The 18,311-nt window shown below is 48.6% G+C and overlaps 1 protein-coding gene and 1 long non-coding RNA gene across 2 annotated transcripts in view; one reads left to right on the top strand and one right to left on the bottom strand.

The window, feature by feature from the left end:
• The window catches only part of Nipa1 (NIPA magnesium transporter 1), a 46,803-nt gene extending 34,572 nt beyond the window's left edge, over window positions 1-12,231 (bottom strand). Inside the window, exon 1 of the mRNA XM_004872190.4 lies at window positions 12,042-12,231. Coding sequence (XP_004872247.1) covers window positions 12,042-12,204 — 163 coding nt within the window. The 5' untranslated portion in view covers window positions 12,205-12,231. The remainder of the gene's footprint in view (window positions 1-12,041) is intronic.
• A 67-nt stretch (window positions 12,232-12,298) lies between these two features.
• Window positions 12,299-17,226, top strand: LOC147828379 (uncharacterized). Its single transcript, XR_015450892.1, has 3 exons — window positions 12,299-12,328; window positions 13,501-13,594; window positions 16,720-17,226. It is a non-coding gene; the product is annotated as an uncharacterized LOC147828379 (long non-coding RNA).
• Window positions 17,227-18,311: the final 1,085 nt, after the last annotated feature.

The raw sequence follows: 18,311 nt of genomic DNA, 5'->3' as shown, positions 1-18,311 counted from the left end.
CCTAACAGATTCACTGTTGAATTCTACATGAAATTTAGACAAGATCTAATGCCACTACTTCTCAAACTCTTTAATGAAATTGAAAAGGAAGTGATATTCCCAAACTCATTCTTGTAGGCAGGCATTACCATGATAGCAAAACCAGAGAAGGATCCAACCAAAAAAGAGAACTACAGGCCAATCTCCTTAATAAACATAAATGCAAAAATCCTCAATAAGATACTGGCAAACAGAATGTAGCAAATCACCAAGAAGATCATATATCACAACCAAATAGGATTCATCCCAGGGATCCAGGGATGGTTCAACTTACACAAATCAATAAAAGTAATACCCCATATTAACAGAACTAAGGACAAAAACCACATGATCATCTCAGTAGACTCAGACAAGCATTTGACAAAGTCCAACACCCATTCATGATTGAAAACCCTATGGAAAATTGGAATATCTCAATCTGCTAAAAGGCCATCTATGACAAACCAACAGCCAACATCATAATAAATGGACAAAAACTGAAACCTTTTACTCTAACATCAGGAACAAGACAAGGATGTCCACTGTCACCAGTCCTCTTCAACATAGTTCTAGAAACATTAGCCAGAGCAATTAGATAAGAGAAAGAAATGAAAGCAATAAGGATAGGAGAGGAAGAAGTTAAATTACCATTATTTGCGGATGACATTATACTCTACATAGAAAACCCCCAAAACTCCATTGAAAGACTCCTAGATTTAAAACCAAATTCAGTAGCATAGCAGAATAAAAAAGACACACACACACACACACACACACACACACACACAACCAAAACAGCATTCCTGCATACAAACAACAAAAACTAGGGAAACAACAACTTTCACAATAGCATCAAGAAAAATGAAATACAAAAAAAAAAGAAAAATGAAATACTAATCAATCTAATGAATAAAGTGAAAGATCTTTACATTGAATAAAAAAAAAAACACCAAAGAATGTATCAGAAAATTATATGATTATCTATTGTTCTGGGGGAAAAGGAACCCTTCTCCATTGTTGGTGGGAGTGTAGACTGGTGCAACCACTGTGGAAATCAGTGTAGAGAGTCTTGAAAAACTAAAACTAGAGGTTCCATTTGACCCAGCTATTCCCCTGTTGGGTATCTTCCCCAGTGAATTAACAGCACCGTACCACAGTGATCTATGCACAGCCATATTTACAGCGGCACAGTTTGTAATAGGTGAAGTTTGGAAACAGCCCAAGGCCCATCAACTGGAAACTGGATAAAGAAGATGTGGGGTTTTTTTTATACATAATGGAGTACTACTCAGCCATAAAGAAAGATAAGCTGGAGGCATTTCTAGGTAAATGAATGGACCTTGAGACCATACTCAAGTGAAATAAATCGGACACACGTGTGTAAATATCACTGTTTCTCTGGTGTGAGAAACTGAAAGTGTGAATAAGGAGCAAAATGTATAATGGATATTGTAAAATAGGAAGAAAATGTTCAACTGGGAAGGAGAACAAGGGAGCAGGAGAGGGGAAGGAAGCAAAAAGGAATAAAGAGAATAGAAGGAAAAAATGGAAATAAAACTTTTATAAATAAGGTGGGGAAGAGGGATTGAAGGGAGGGAAGGGCAACGGAAAAAAAGAATCAAGACATATCATGTGCAGTTACAAATTCCCTATGATGTATGTGATCATTATGTATATCAGTTTTACCAATAAACTTAATTTAAAAAATAAAAATAAAATGTTGGGGTGGGGGCTGTGATGCAGCTCAGTGTGGAAGCCCTAGGTTCAGTGCTTTGCCCTGCAAGAGGAAGAGAACAGAAGCAATGCCTGGATCGGAGGCATAGCCGCTGAGAACACCCTGCCTCAGCCTCCCAGTAAAAGGGCCTACCAGCGGGCGCCAATGCACTGATCCCAGACTGCTGGCAGCAGGCTGGCCACAGTCTCCACGACGCCACTCCATCGGCTTTCCACAAAATCAGTCGTAAAGAAAAGTTATTTTTGTACCAGTGCAGCCTGGCAGACGCCGGTTTAGCCGCGCGGTCCCAGCCAACAGCATCCACGAGGGCCCTGGCACACACTCCCCAAGACAGCTGTCAGTTTCTGCCACAGGCACGGCTTGAAACCCATGGCGAGAGAACAGCAGACAAATCCCAGCTGTGAAACAGGCTACAAATCAGCTTGCCTGAACTCGTACAGAAAACATCAAGGTCTCGAAGAGAAAGGAAGGCCGAGGGCCTCGGGATGACAGAAACGGGAGACAAGGTGACTCAACATAACCTACAATTGAAGAGCAGGAAGAAGGCTGCACCAAGGGCAGTGTTGGGGTAACCAGCGAAATCTGAATACAGACCTGCAGCTCAAGAATTAATGATGCTCCTGTCTTTCTACACTAGAATCTGACTTTGGGTTCACTTTTCTGGCTCTAGAAAGCTGACAGCCATGTTGCCAGGCAACAGCACATAGGTTAAAAAATGCCCACGGATGGGCAAACAGCACCTGGACTGGAGGCTATCAATTTTTTTTCCTTTTTTTGGTAGCACCAGAGATTGAATCCAGGACCTTTGCACTGAACTGCATCCCAAGCCCTTTCTTTATATTTCCCTTTTGAGTATAAGCTACCTAAGCTGCCCAGGCTGCACGCAAACTTGTGATCCTCCTGCCTCAGCCTCCCAAATGCTGGGTCACAGGCGTGTGTCACCACAGCTGGCTGAGCCCTGTGAACTGCTCGTGAGCCTGTCCCCAGTGTGACGGCTTCTGTGCTGCCTGGAGCAGTGAGCATGCACAGGGACCCAGGCTTCCCGGCAAGGTGGCCACCTGTGCCACCTGCCTGCTACAGCTGTCGTGGTGCCCTGACCTGGGCCGTGCCTCTGCTGCCAGGCTCCAGCAGAACAATGGGGCCTGATGCTGCAGCCCTGGTGACTGCGTCTAGTGAAATGTGGCCCAGATTGCCACAAGCTGGACATGGAGCCAAGCCTGAGGACGCCCTGTGGCGGGCACTGCAGAACACTTACCAAGACTGGCACAGAATCAGTGTTTGTTCTTTCCCCCCAGGATTATAATATTATATACCTCGAATATACTAAGTGGCTATTTAAGAGAATGTCCCTGTATCCGCAAGAAATGCGTGCTGCATCCTGCCAAATCATGACATCCCTTCAGGGTACTGGTGTGAAAAGCCTTGTGGCCCAGTCTCCTAGCAAAACTGCCATCAGTAATGAATAAAGCATTAAAACATAAAAGCTCTAGAAATTGTCTTAAGGGCATAGAGCGTATATTTCCGGTTTTATTCCTGATTTTAGTAACCTGAGTCTTCTTTTTCGCTTGGTCAGTACAGCAAAAGTGTGTTGCTTTTGTTGTTGTTTTTCAAAGAACCAATTTTTGATTTTGATGATTTTCTTTATATTCTAATTCTGTCTCACTGACTTGCACTCTAGTGTTGCTATTTCCTTTGGGTTTCATTTGCTATTTTCTTTCTAGTGTATTAAGGTAGATAATTAAACTGCTGGTTTGAAATCTTCACTTTTTTAAAAGTTGTCATTTGTACTGTTTTCCCAGAAACGCCAAGTTAGCTATATGCCATCAACACTGGTATTTTGTTTTCCTTCATCCTCATGGCTCTCCTGATTTCTTTTTCAACTCACTGGTTATGTATTAGTGTATTAAATTTTACTTGTTAGTTAGTCCCCTATGCTTCCCCCTGGTTTCAATCAGCTGCTACATTTTGAATGTCTCCAAAGGCCTGTGTTATAGGCCTGGTCCGAGCAGGAGGCCTGCTGGAGAGTGGCCCCTGCCACTCCTCTCCGGTCCTCTGGTCCTCTGCGGGGCTCTGCAAGAACAGGGAGCACTGGGGCTGGGAACTTAGCTCAGTGGGTCCGCCTCCTGCTTTGCAAGCACAAGCTCCCACATTCCATCCCAGGTACCAAAAAAAAAAAAAGAACAGGGACCACAGGCCTGCATATGGGGGTCCTTCCGTGCATCTTCCTGTACTCCGCCTCCACTCGCAGCGTGGCCACAGAGGGAATGGTATAGCAAGTCCGGGGTGCTTCTTCTCTCAGCAGAAACCCTGGCTGCTGAGAGCTGCACGGCTGTGTAACAACTGAACTCTCAGACAAGAAGGGTTTGTGCAAATACAAGAGACTTCTGTCAACCAGCAGGGATGGACACATGTCTCACGGCTCCAAGACCTTCTGCTTGGTTATAAATGCATATACGAAAAGGTTTGGGGTTTTTTGTCTTTTTGAGATAAGGTTTTGCTATGCCGTTCAGGCTGGACTTGAAGTCTCTATGTAGCCCAGGCTGGCCTCGTACCTGCAGCGATCCTCTTACCTCAGCCTCCCCAGTGCTGAGGTTACAGGCCTGCGCCACCACGCGCGGCCTATCAAATGTGTTTAAAATACAGCTTTCTGGCCGGGGATTTAGCTCAGCGGTTTCGCCGCCTGCTGCGCAAGTGCAAGGACCCCAGTTTGATCCCCGGTACCCCCAAAAATAAAAAAATAAAAAAATAAAATACAGCTTTCTAGCGTAAAAATATAGGTGATGACCTTCTGATTCCAGCACAGAAAAACGACCCCCTTCGTGTGTGCGCCTGACACCAAGAGCAGAAGTGGATGGCAACAGCAGAGAGCAAGATGACTGCGTCCTCGTAAATGAACCCCTTAGCTTCAAAATGTATGCAAAGACACTGCGCTGTTTTTATACTACTACTTAGAAAGCCCAGGAACCAAGAAATAGTGTTTCCTGACACCAGCACAGGTGGATAAAGGCATTACCTATGGTCAGTGTGAACACTGGTGTTCATCAAACTAGGAATGGGTCTTGTACTTGGGAGTTCTTTCACATGGTCACTACTAGATTACATACAATTTATTTCCCTAAAGAAACAGTTTGGCAATTTTGAAAAAGGACAAATTTGCAGGACTGCTTTTAAGGTTGACTGTGAACTACATGACCAGGCCAGTGTGGTCCTCACTTATAGACAGTGGACACACGGGATCAAAGGAGAGCTCAGAACAAACCATATTTGTGCAGACAGACCAGGACTGTGCAGTACAGAAAATACCAGATATTGACTCATTCCTCAGACCAGAAAAGTTAAGTCAAGAGGGCTTTCAGACCTAAAAGTAAAGCTTAGAGCTATAAAGGTGAGAAAAGAAAAGCCAGGGATTTGGCTCAGTGGTGCCACTATCTGCCTTGCAAGCACAAGGTCCCAAGTTTGATCCCTGGTACCAAAAAAAAAAGAAGAAGAAGAAGAAGGCATGGCCAGGTGGGTGTGGTGGTGCATGCCTGTAATCCCAGCACTCAGGAGCCTGGGGCAGGAGAATTACTGCAAGTTCAAGGTCAGCCTGAGCTACATAGTGAGTTTAAGACCAGCCTGGACTACACAGCAAGACTCTGTCTCAAAACAACAACAACAACAACAACAAAAGAAAGAAAGAAAGAGCAATCCACAGAGAAAATATTTGCAATCCTTATACCTGACAAAAGACTTGAATCCAGATACACATGTAGCATACAAATAACATATATGTTTATTTACTTAATTTGTAAACAGAAATATGTATAATATACATATCCTACAAGTCAATAATAAAAACATACCCCCAATAAAATATAGGCAAGAGTCTTGAAAAAACATCACAAACACAGCATATACAAACAGCCAATCAACTTTTTTTGTGTGTGTGATACCAGGGATCGAACTCCTGCACTTGTGCTTGCGAGGCAAGTGGCGGAACCACTGAGCTAAATCCCCGGCCCTGGCCAATCAACTTTTAAATACGCCATTTTTAGTATATACCAGGGAAATGTAAATTCAAATCACAGTGACATACAGGACTACTATACACTCATTAGATAGCTAAAATGACAGTAACACCAAATGTTGGGAAGAATGTGAACAAGTGAAAAGTATCCGGGCCGGGGATTTGGCTCAGTGGTTCCGCCACCTGCCTTCAAAAGCATCGGCCACTGACGAGAATATAAAATGGCACAACTGTAGTAGGAAAATATTTAACAGCTCCTTAAAATTTAATTATATACTCACCCCGTGATTCAGCACTATGACTTCAAGGTAATCACCCAAGAGAAATGAAAACATTAAACCAAACAAGTATAGGAGGCTAGAGAGGAAGGTAGCTCAGTGCTCTAGCACTTGGCTAGCATGTGCGGTTCCTACCACAAGTAAAAAAATGTTTATAGTATATATGTATGTTCACTATAGCTGTATTCAAAGAGCAAAAATTTGGAAAGAACCAAAATGTTCATCAAACAAGAAGCGACAAGTAAAAGAACGATGTTCAGTAATAATAAGGACCATGTTCCTCTTGTAATGTCCTTCCTCCTGAGGGCCATATCCTGATGTCCCTCCCACACCCCTCCTGCTGCACCTGCACTGGCCCTGCCTAAGCCAAAAGAACGTGGCAGCAGTGGCATCGCAAGGGTCCGTGCACCTACACTGCCATTCCTGGGACGCCTGATAAGGGGAAGTCACCCACTGGCTCAGAGGTCTGACTGCCCTGAAGCTACTCTGCAGCAATGCAGCTGGGTGGGAGACTGCGAGGAAAGACTGAAGCCAGGAGACAGAGGCTCAGCAGGCCCCCAGCTGCTCCTGTGGCCCGGACACATGTGTGAGAAGTCATGATTGTGTGTGGCCAGTTCAGTCAAGCACGAAGACGACTTCAGCGGCTGCCACCATGGGGCTGCAACCACTGCCACCCCACCATGGCCAGCTGAGCACCGCCAGGCCCTGAGCTGGGACAGAAGTATGAAGGCGCCATACCATGGGGTCACGAAGCAGCAGCCTCCCCATCGCCTCTTCCAATGGAAAGTGTCGAGGGCCGAGGACTTAGCTCAGTGGTTCTGCTGCCTGCCTCAAAAGCGCAAGGTCCCAAGTTTGATCCCCAGTACCGAAAAAAAAACAAAACCAAAAACCCCAAAAAACAGTGTCGAGTGAGCTGCAGAGAGGCTGCAGAGCCTCCCAGTCCTCCCAGCTCTTACCTGGTTCTCAACATATTCTTTACCCACAGCCTTTTTCCAAGGTTCAATAAAGATCAGATGGAGTTACAGATTTTCAGATCTAGCAACAACTCTGGATTCTGTTCCTTAAATGAGCTCAGCTCTGAGTACCTAAAGACAGCCCTGAAGTTCCTTCATAAAATATGAAGTTTGGCTTCCTCATGTGCAAACGTGTGCACGCGCACACACACGCACGCACACACACGCACACTCAACATGGTTGCCTGGGGCCAGTTACGACACCACCTGGCTCTCTGCGGACAGGACATGTGCCCTGCTTTGTGGAGCTGAGATGCAGGGGAAATGCAAACAACTGGGCAGCTCTTGCACACAGGTTTCAGGAGACAGGTGCCACGGACACACGGAGATGACATGGACCCCACCTGCAGGATCAAGGAGCTTCAGACGCAGCAGGAACTCACTGCCATCTCGGCCTCAGTCTCTTGGGGGATGGGTGTGCATGCGCCGCGTGTGTGCCTGAGTGTCAGGCACAAGGGAGTAACAGGGAAGGCAGCAACAAAGCACACCTCTGCCCCAGACTCGGACTCGCCTGGTCACCACGGGATGCGGGGAGCCCCTGGCAACTGAAAGCACCCACTCAGGTGGGACAACTCACTTCTCTCTTGAGTGTGGCAACACACACAGGGCTGCCCTGGGTGCTGCACCTCTCAGGGAGAAGACTATGACTGCCAAGGGAGTTTTCTTATTTTGGTAAAATATACACAAAATTCACCATCTTAACCATTTTTCAATTCAGAGAGCTCACACTGATGTGCAACCATCACCATCATCCATCTCCGGAGCTTTGCTGTCTTCCCAAACTGAAACTTCATACCCTTCACACACTCGGCTCCATTCCCCACCCCGCTGTGTAAGCACTATCCTACTCTCTGTCTCTCTGAACCTGACGACTCTGGGAGCCTCAGAAAAGTGGGATCCTACAATATCCATCCTTCTGTAGCCAGCTTATTTTACTGAGCATAATCCCTTGAGGCTCATCCATGCTGTAATGAATAATATCCATTGCGTAGAGCACATGTCACTTACCCACCCACAGTAATCTAGCTTGGATCTAAAATGGCCCTGGAGGCCCACGTGCGGACAACTTGGTCCCCAGCCTGGGGCACTGTTGGGAAGTGGCAGGATGTCCTAGGTCACTGGGGGTCCCTTCTTCTCTCCATCTTTCACTTCCCAGTTGCCATGAGGGGAGCAGCTTCCTCCGCCACACACTCTTTCCATGACGCACCGCCTCTCCACAGCCCCCAACAGTGCCAGCCAGGCACAGCCCAAACTCCTCTGAGCACAGGCAAACCTTTCTCTTCCCAAGCTGATCTCAGGTATTTTTACAGGAAGTAAAGGCTGACAGACACACCCCCAAACAGTTGAGGGGCACTTAATCGTTCTCTTTTCACCATTTTCAATAATGCTGCCAAGGGCCAGGGATTTAGTTCAGTGGCACTGCACCTGCCTTGCAAGCACAAGGTCCTGAGTGCAATCCCCAGTATCGGGGAAAAAAATGCTGCCAAGTGTGGGTGTACAACTACCTTGAGGCCTGCTGTCACTTCCTTTGGGTAATCCAAGTGGAACTGCTGGATCAAATAGAAATTCTATGCTTATTTTTTTGAGGAACAAATGTGCTGTTTTCTAGAGCAGCTACCTTATTTCACATTTCCAAGAGCAATACATAAGCATTCACTTTCTCCACATCCTAGGCAACACTTATTTTATGTCTTTTTGACAACTATTGTCCTAAGCGCTATGACATGGTATTTTTTTGCCGTTTCCATGAAAAGGATTTCTTTTAAAGATCAGCTGGTTGGTCCTGGTTTAGCACATCCTTGGTAGAGTGAATTACCTATTAAATGCTCCACAGGTTCCAAGGGCACAAGCCCACTGGGACTGTCCAGGGTCCCCTGCTCCAGGCAGCCATGCCGCCTCCTCAGGGTCTGTCCTTCTGCACAGCCCGACTCCCAGCCAGCGACTCTGCCCCACCTGCTGCAACCAGCTGTCACTGCGAAAGTCACTGACGCTGAGATGACACTGCTCTCCTCAGACCTCCACAGAGCCGAGCTGGCAAAGGTGCAGCCTGCCTGCCTGAGACAAGTATAGCACCCTCTCTGTGAAGTCCTACAGTCCTTCCAGTTCTATCAGCCCCTCCCACATCAGCCACATGCAGTCCTCGAAGATTTATGTAACGAAGTTTATCTTTAACATCCTTTAAGACTGCAAAGGGTCAGAGAAGATGCTCTATACAGAGCATCCGCCCACAGGCACCTCTAGCAACAAGCTGGCCCGGCTACCGCAGGCCCCTAAGGCCAACAACTCCGTATCCAGAGAGCGGATATAATCTCTTCCTTTTTGCCCTCAAAAACTTGCCCTGGCTCAATCTCCTCGAGTACGCCCAGAATTCACTGTGGCCTGCCTATTCCCCTTGCAACACTAATATTCCCAAACAAATACTGTGGTTCTCTGGAGATGCTATCGGGTTATTTCGGTCATGCCCTGGTTGGGTTTTAAACGTCCCCCAAAGACCCATGCGCTGCCTCCCATGCCGCGAGCTTGTGGCACTCTCAGGAGGTGCTGGTGCCTAGTGGGGGAGTGAGGGCCCAGGCCGTGCCCACTCGGGACAGCAGGACCTCGGCCCTCCTCTCCTGCCTTCCCACCACTGTGGGGTGAGCCTTCTCTTTGGGTCTTTAAATTCTGGGGCAGGGTCTTGGAGAGCCACTGAAAGTTGTCCCGGCTGGGCTCCGACTTTCAACCCTCCGGCCTCACCCTCCCAGTGCCAGGACTCGACACCCTACCCACCACGACTGTGACGCTTCTGGTTCACCGTCTTCCTTACTCCTCATCTCACTCCTTTCACAGAAGCCCACTCTGCTGCGAACACGTTCCAGTCAGCTTTCCGCTTAACAGGACAAAACACGTGATACCCACATCATAAGGATGAGGTCAGCCTAGTGTGGTGGTGACTCCTGCAGTCCCCAGCACTCTGGGAGGCCGATGGGGGAGGAATGCAAGTGTGACCCCAGCTTGGACAACTTAGCAAGATTCCAATTTTTAAAAAAATTTGTAATTAAAAAAAAGGGATGAGTTTACTTGGCTCAGTGTTTCAGATGGCGGGTTGGCTTCAAGGCAGAACAGCATGGTGTCAGGCCTAGCAGAGGAGAGGGCTCAGCCCACCTCTAGGCCCCAGCTCCCAAGAGTTCATTCAGCTAAGAACTCTCCAAGGCGATGAATCAACCGGGAGTACAGCACCCAATGATCCAGTCACCTTCCAGAGCCCCACCTCTGAACACATGAGACTCTGGGGGTCATTTCAGATCTACATTATAACAGCTAACATGAAAAAGGTTTCGTGGGGGACACATTTTAAACTGGCTCTATCCTCAATACCCACAACAGTGTCTGACACGTAGGAGTTTCATAAATATCTGTTCAACAAATCAAGGTAGACTTGTTGACAGCACTAAGGGAAGCTAAGGCAGGAGGCCTACAAGTCTGAGTTTTACCTGAGCAACTCCGTAAGACTCTGTCTCAAAATTAAAAAAAAAAAAAAGGACCAGGGATTTAGCTCAGCGGTTCTGGCGCCTGCCTTGCAAGTGCAAGGTCCCGAGTTTGATCCCTGGTACCAAAAAAAAAGGAAGGGCTAGGGATGTAGCTCAGTGGCGCAGCATCCCTGGGTCTGAGCCTTTGTACTGGGGCGGAAAGGACACTTACTAAAACAATAAGGAAGTGTGAAATTAATGAATAGCACATTTCACTTTAATAAAGACATAGTATGTACGTATCAATAACAGCGGCCATCATGAGTTTAATTTTTTTTAATGTGGTATTGGGGATGAACCTAGGATTTTGGAGATGCTAAGCTGCGGCCTCAGCGCCCATCATGCTTCTGTAAAGATTTGTGTTGGGCCAGGGATTTAGCTCAGTGGTTCCACTGCCTGGCTTGCAAGCACAAGGTCCCGAGTTCGATCCCCGATACCAAAAAAAAAAAAAAAAAAAAAAGATTTGTGTCTGTTTCATTTTTCACCAGTTCCCTTAAGCACATACACTGAGCTGAAATGACACATTTAGATTTTCTTTGTTTTCTTCCAATGTCTGAAGAGTTGGTGTCCTGCGTCCTGGGGTTCCTCCTGCCATGACAGTTTCTCAGATTTCCGACTTCGATGGGAGAACGGGCTGGTCTTCCTAAGACGTTCCCGGTTCAGGTCTGCATGGTTTGTCTGTTTTTCTCTGGGTCACACTGGGGTCATGGGGCTTGGGTGGCTATCGTGGAGGCGCAGTGCCCTTCTCGTATCATTTTATTAAGGCCACGTGAGTTATTTCTGAGTCACGACACACACACTTCACCCAGTCCTGAGGTCTGTCAAACTGACGCTGCTCCCTGAGCAGAGCGGCCGCTAAAGTGTGTGCCCGATGGTGTGTGTGTCCTACAGACACTTCTGCACCCTGGGAAGTCGCATTTGGTTTTATGTAGGTTTGATATGAAGACTGGTACTTTCACTTTGGCGTTAACTTCTTCAAATAAATATCCGAAGTTTTACAATTTCACGAGATTTGGGTCCTTTCTCTTCCCTGAAGGCTCTTTTCTGGCTCGGCCCCCGCCCGTGTCCGGAATCTGCATTATTAAACGGGTTTCTTTGAGCGGGCAGCCAGGCCCTGCGCAGAGGGCTCCTGGTGACAGCCCGGGACCCTGCCCAGCAGTCCCTCGCAGCGACCCGACCGCACTCCGCCCTCCTGCACCGGGCGAGCTGGGCCGTCCGCCCAGGGGACCTGGCGGGGCCATCCTGGGGTCTCGCTAACCTCTGCCTGAGGGCGTTCGGGTCTCAACAGGCGTCTCTGCCTAGGACCCGGCGAGGGCCGCTAAGAGAAGCGCGCTCGCCGCGGGGATGAGGCCTGCCCCGGCCCGCGATGGCCCCCAGGTGCTGACGGCCGGGCCGGGCCGAGGCCTCCGCGGCCCGGGAGTCAGGGGCCGCGAGCACCGAGCCTCCGCGGCCGCCCCCGCCCAGCCCGCGCGGCCGCAGCCCTACCTCGCCGCTTAGCGCGCACAATGCCCTTCTTCTGCAGCACGAAGGTGGACCCATTCACCAGGCTCGACACCACAGCCACGCCGAGGCCGAGGGACACGGCCGCGGGGCTCGGGCTGCGCGCCCCCTCCCCGGCCGCCGCAGCCGCTGCAGTCGCAGTCCCCATGCCGCCCGCGCGCTTCGCGCCTGCGCCTGCGCGCCGCGCCCTGGGGGGGGGGGGGATCCGTGGGGAGGGGCCGGGGTCCGCAGGGGCGGGGCGGGGTCCGTGGGGGCGGAGCCAGCATCTCCAGGTTTGGGGCATTGTCCACGGGACGGAGCCGGGGTCTAGGGGGCGGGACCGGGATCTGCGGCGGGTGGGGGGGTGGGGGGGGAAGTGGCGGACCGCCGGGGTCCATGGGACGGAGCCAGGGGTCTCCGGGGAGGGGGCGGGTCAGTGAGGGGCGTGGCCAGCGTCCCTGGGACGGTCCCCGGGGACGGGGGGGGGGTCCGGGGACGGGGTCCGGGGACGGGGGGCGGGGCTCGGAGGAGTCCAGCCCCCTGGGAGGGGCGGGCCGGGACCAGGGCGGGCTCGAGGCTCCTTGGGGTGAGGAAGGGGCAAAGCGGGGCCCAAGTTTAGCGAAGGGAGACTGCGCCGGGCGGAGGTGGCCTGCGGAGCATCCCTGCTCACCCGGAGCCAGCAGAGCCCAGGCCCCGCGCAGTGATGTGAGAACCGAGCAGGGAGCGACTGCAGCTCATCCCTCCTCCCATCGTGCCCTGGGGACTGGATCCAGGGCCTTTGCACTGAGCTCTTTTTTCTTTTGAGACTCGATTTCAAGTCACTAAATTGCTATCCGCCTGCCTCAGCTTCCCAGAGGTGTTCACCATCACGCCTGGATCACTTTTTCTTGTTTTGTCGTTTTGTTTTGTTTTGATTTGTTGGGGTTTTTTGAGACAAAGTCTCAGGACCTAGTTCAGGCTGGCCTCGAACTCACCATGTCACCCAGGTTGACCTTGAACTCATGAATATCCTCCTGCCTCAGCCTCCCAAGTGCTGGAATTACAGGAAAAGTGACGTTGAAATTACTGAATTAGATAACTCTCCTCTACTGTTTTCCTGCGTGCCATACATTTATACATTTCCAATGACAATACACACAATTTCCCTTTTATTTAATGCAGTATTACAGGCAAGTTCCATGTTGCTACATAATTGTGATTATTTTAATGACAATATTATTTGCATAAAGTTAATTACTTTGTTGTCTAAGCTTTCAGCTATTGTTGGTCATTAGTTTGCTAACAGCTTTTACTTCTATTATAAACAATGCTATAACAAACATCATGAATTTTGAAAATACTAGAGTACAAAAATTTTTGCAACTCTGTAGTCAGCATTATTTTGTGAAGCAATATAAAATCATACTATTTATGTATGAAAATTTTGATCCTGAATAAGTCTATCCATTGCTTTTTTATGTTATAGTGTAGCGGCAGACTTGCAGTCCACAGTGCGGGAGCTCTTAGTGGTTTAGCAGGATCAGGCCAAGAAGAATCGAGAACACACCCGGAAGTTGGAGGCAAGTGTACAGCTTTATTACACCAGCGGGCTGACTGGGGATTTCTCCATAAAGCAATCCACCCAGAGCTGGCAGTGAACAGGATTTATATGGGTTAAGGAAAGAGGGGTGAAGACACAGAAAGAAGGCATTTATTGTCAGTTCATTGGTTGAGGAAGTTACATTTAGTTTACATGATTGGATAGAAAAGTACTCTGGATACAGATACTTCCTGAGCACAAAGGACCATGGAGGAGGACGTGTTAGGTGTGGGAAAGGTATGAGCTGGGCTGGCTCTTTGCAGTTAGGTCTGCTAGCTGCAGGAAAAACCTTTTTTTTTTTTTGCTCAGAAATCATTTTCTGGCTCAGTAGTAGCATGAACATAGGACATAAAATCTGCCCCTTTTTTAGACAGATTCTCACGCTCTAATTCAGACTGGCTCCAACTCATGACAATCCCCTTGCCTCCCAAGTAGCTAGGGTGACAGGTACATGCCTCATCAATGGCATTACACTCAAATAGTTTTGTGCAACCATTACCACTACCCTCTTTTCAAACTCCAGCACCCCAAATAGACACTCTGGCCATTAAAGGATTCACTGCATTTCTCCCTCACCCCATCCTATATAACCTCTAATCTACCTTCTGTCTCTAGGAATTTACCTATTCTAGGTATGTCATAGAAGTAGAATCAGAATAATTCTCCTTTATGACTGCCTTATTTCACTTAGTTTAGTATTTTCAAGATTTGTCCGTGGGGTAACATGTATCAGAACTTCATTCCTTTTCATAGTTGAGTAATATTCCCTGATAGGGATATGCAACATTTTGGGTTTTTTGTTCATCTATAAATGGACACTTGGGGTGTTCCCATCTTTGGGCTATTGTGAATAATGGTGCAATGGACACTGGTGTGAAAGTAAGTGTTTGCGTCTTGATGTAAGTTCTTCGGAGCATTGCTGGGTTGGGATGTAGCTCAGTGGCACCGTGCCTATCTGGCAAGCGCAAGGTCCTGAGTTCCATCCCCGACACCAGAAAGAAAAAAAAGTGGGATTGCTGAGTCACATGGCAATTCTGTTTAGTGTCCTGAGGGATGGCCGGACTTATCCCAGCAACTGTACTGCTTCACATCCGCATGAGCAGTGTGGAAGCTTCCAGTTTATTCACATTCTCACCAACACTTGTTATTTTCCAGTTTTTTTTTTAAGTAGCCATCCTGGTAGATATGAAGTGGTTGCTTTTTAAAAAATATACTTTTTCCTGGGGATTTAGCTCAGTGGCACCACGCCTGCCTCACAAGCACAAGGTCCTGAGTTCGATCCCTGGTACTAAAAGGAAAATAATATATATACTTTTTACCATAAACAATGTTTCACTGTTGTAGTTATTTAGCGGTACTAGGGATTGAACCCAGGGCCTCACTGTTTACCCCAGGCTGTGACAGTATTATTTGTTTTTTGTTTGCTTGGTTTTGAGTCAGGGTTTCACTATGTAGTTCAGGCCAGCCTTGAACTTACTGTGTATCCCAGGCTGGCCTCAAACTTGCAGTGATGTCCCTGCCTCAGCCTCCTGAGTGTTGGGATTATAGGTATGCACCACCCTGCCTGGCTTGTGACAGTACTGTTAATGTCTCAAAGTATTCCAGGCTTTGTCATACAGAGAAAGTCCACTAATATCAACAACTATGCAACCCTGGCAATAGCAAGTAAATCAGCAGCAGTGATATTGTCCAAGACAGACTGGATTTTGACTACCGTAAGAACCAATAAAGTATCACCCTATCTTTAGAAAAGAAATGTACAAATACACGATAAATCCTCAGGCAAGCCAAATAGTGTCATACCGCACATATCTACTAAATTCCACTTAAGATAGAAAAGAACTCAACAGTAGTAACATAGAGTTAACTATCCAAGGGTTAATAAAGCTTAATGATCATACTGTTAAAGAGATAGAGGGTTTGGAATGGGAGAATGCAAGACAAAAATTGAAAAATTAAACATTGAGATGAAGAGGAGAGAAGAATGAGACAAAAGGAGCAGTCATTATTTATTTATTTATTTATTTATTTATTTATTGGTACCGGGGATCGAACTCGGGTCCTTGTGCTTGCGAGGCAAGTGGCAGAACCACTGAGCTAAATCCCCAGCCCCTCATTATTTATTTAAATAAATAAAATTCTTGGGTAGAAAAGAATATTGCATGATACATGAAAATGGTAAGGTTTTTGAAGTTCAGCATGGGCAGCCTGGCCCATCCATCTGAGTTTGGCTCTGCAGCTGCTTTTGCATCTCAAGGGCCGCCTCGACAGGACTTGTGTGGCTTTTGCAAAATAAAGGTGCTGCTACCTGGTCCTTTGCTCACTGTGCGGAGGGCCCAGATACTGGCTCCTTTGATTCCTGCCCACGTGACCATGGGCAAGCTGCCTCTGGTCTGAGACCGTGCTCCTACCTGTGAAGGAGGGGCCCCGTCTGCCCGACCTCCCAGCTGTCTGACTTACTGGTATGCAGTGGGGCCGGGGAGAACACACAGTGTCCCTGCTCCGAGGGAGGAACAGGCATCCTGCCAGGATCAGTCCCCACCTGCAGTCCTGGCCACCACACGGGCCTGGGGCTGGTGCTTGGACTCACAGCCTGCTTGGCTGGGACCTGACGTGGGTGTTCCTCAAAGCCTCAGAGCTCTGGGATGTGGTGAGATTAAAAACCACAGGGTAGGGGGTGGGGGCCTTCATCAGTGACATTTTAAGAGAGCGACCCAATAAAAGGGGAACAGAGGTTTTCAGATGTGGAGTTGTTAAATATATAAATACTTGCCAATCATGGCGGTGCACATGTGCAATCTCAGCACTCATGAGGCTGAGGCAGGAGGGTCCCCACAAGTTTGAGGCCAACCTGAACTACATAGTGAGACCCTGTCTCAACCTCTCTGTTATAGTCAGGGTTTGCAAGGGAATAGATTTAATACAGGACATATAATTTGTAGGATTTTTTTTTTTTTGGTACTGGGGATAGAACTTGGGTCCTTGCGCTTGTGAGGCAGGCAGGGGAACCATTGAGCTAAATCCCCTGCCCCTGTAGGATTATTTTATAAAATTCACCCAGAAAGTCAGTTGCAGAGCACTACAAGAGATCTGTCCGTGCACTAGAGACCCGAAGAATCCAGCCAAGGGCCTGGATCCCACGGCAGTGTCCCGCAGAAGTCCAGCTAAAGGCCTACAGTCCAAGGCAATGTCCTCCACGAGTCCAGCCAGAGGCCTAGGTCCCACAGCAGTGTCTCATCCAAGTCCGTATCGGGGATCGGCACCGGGAAGGCCCAAGGGCCAGTGGTGGAAGCTAAAAGCCTGCACTGTCGGGGAGAAGGCTCTGCGCCCCCAGCCGAGGGACCTGCCCTGGAGCCAGGAAGCGATACTCAAGGCGAAGACCATCCATCGTGACCATGAGGACCTGACATGGCAAGCTTCTCCAAGAAAACTGGAGCATGCAAGCTTCCCCTCCAGTTCTATTTTTATGCTGTTGCAATAACCCTCAGGTGGGTCTTCCACACCCAGACCACGCTGACTCAGTTCAGCTGGGCGTTCCTAGTTCACCATTAGTTAGTCCACCCCACCCACTAAAAAAGAAAAACAGAAATACGTACTGCAATAAATAGTTTGCCTGGAAAAAGTCTGGAGTTTGCTGGAGGAAGTGGGTGTTGAGGGGTACAGCTCGCCAGCTGTTGGGGCAACGCAGCGGGCAGCAGGGTGATTGGAAATGGGGGAAGGAGTTCTAGACCAGATGCAGCAGGCGCAGCTCCCAGCAAACTGGGTAAACTGAGATCTCCGGAAGTGCTGGTGTGTGCATATGAGTGTGTGTGTGTGTGCATCTGTGTGCAAGCATTTGTGTGTCTAGGCTCGGGCCACCTGGCATTTCTGAGGACCTTGGGCTGTGCAAATGTGAACTTCAAGATTCGTGGCATGCTCAGATTTTCCCCTAATGGCCCCCTGGTATCAGAAAAAACGCCTGTTTTCAAAATGAACTGAGTGCACCCCCACCCATATTTAGGGGGAAGGGAATTTCTGGGATGGGGGCTCACTCCATGCCCCGGGCTCAGGAGGAGCTCAGCACAGCTGCGACCTCTGATCCAGAGCACAGTGTCTGCGCCAGATGTGCAGCTTGCTGTTGTCCAGGACACACCACGCACAGGGCCTCCTGTGGTCCCATAAGGGACAAGGGGCAGACTGTGTAAATCCCAATCTGACAGAAACAGAAATGGGGCTCAGGGACATGCATGTGTCTGTTGCTCAAAAACAGCCTAGAGGAGACTGTGGCCACATTTCAGTCTCTGGATGGCCTTTTACGAGTCCTCCACACCATGCCACAGGGCCACTCCAGCAGCCAGGCACAAAGCTGGTGTCGGGCACTTCCTCTGCTACAAGACGAGAGGTATAGAAAACCCAGGGGGGCTACAGGCACGTGCCTCAGGTGGCTCAGTCCTGCAGTGACACCTTGTCCTCCTGAACAGGAAGGACAGCCTCCTCGCTCTGTGTCTGAAAAAGTCTCATGCAGTGAGACAGCCAGGCATGCACTGATTTGTGCTAGGATGGCAATGTGTAGTTCAAGTGTGAGTCAAAAGCCCTGTAAGAAGAAGCCTGAAAATTGCCAGGCATGATGGCACATGCCGACAATCCCAGCATTTTGGGGCTGAGGCAGGAGGATCCCTATCCCAAAGTAAAAGATTAAAAAAGCTAAAGATGTAACC

Source organism: Heterocephalus glaber, unplaced genomic scaffold, assembly GCF_053883595.1.
Source record: "Heterocephalus glaber isolate CG9 unplaced genomic scaffold, H.glaber_assembly_v1.0 deba00001111, whole genome shotgun sequence".
NCBI classification, from domain to species: domain Eukaryota; kingdom Metazoa; phylum Chordata; class Mammalia; order Rodentia; family Bathyergidae; genus Heterocephalus; species Heterocephalus glaber.
Note: the sequence above shows the minus strand (reverse complement) of the source record. Positions and strands in the feature narration are given on the sequence as shown.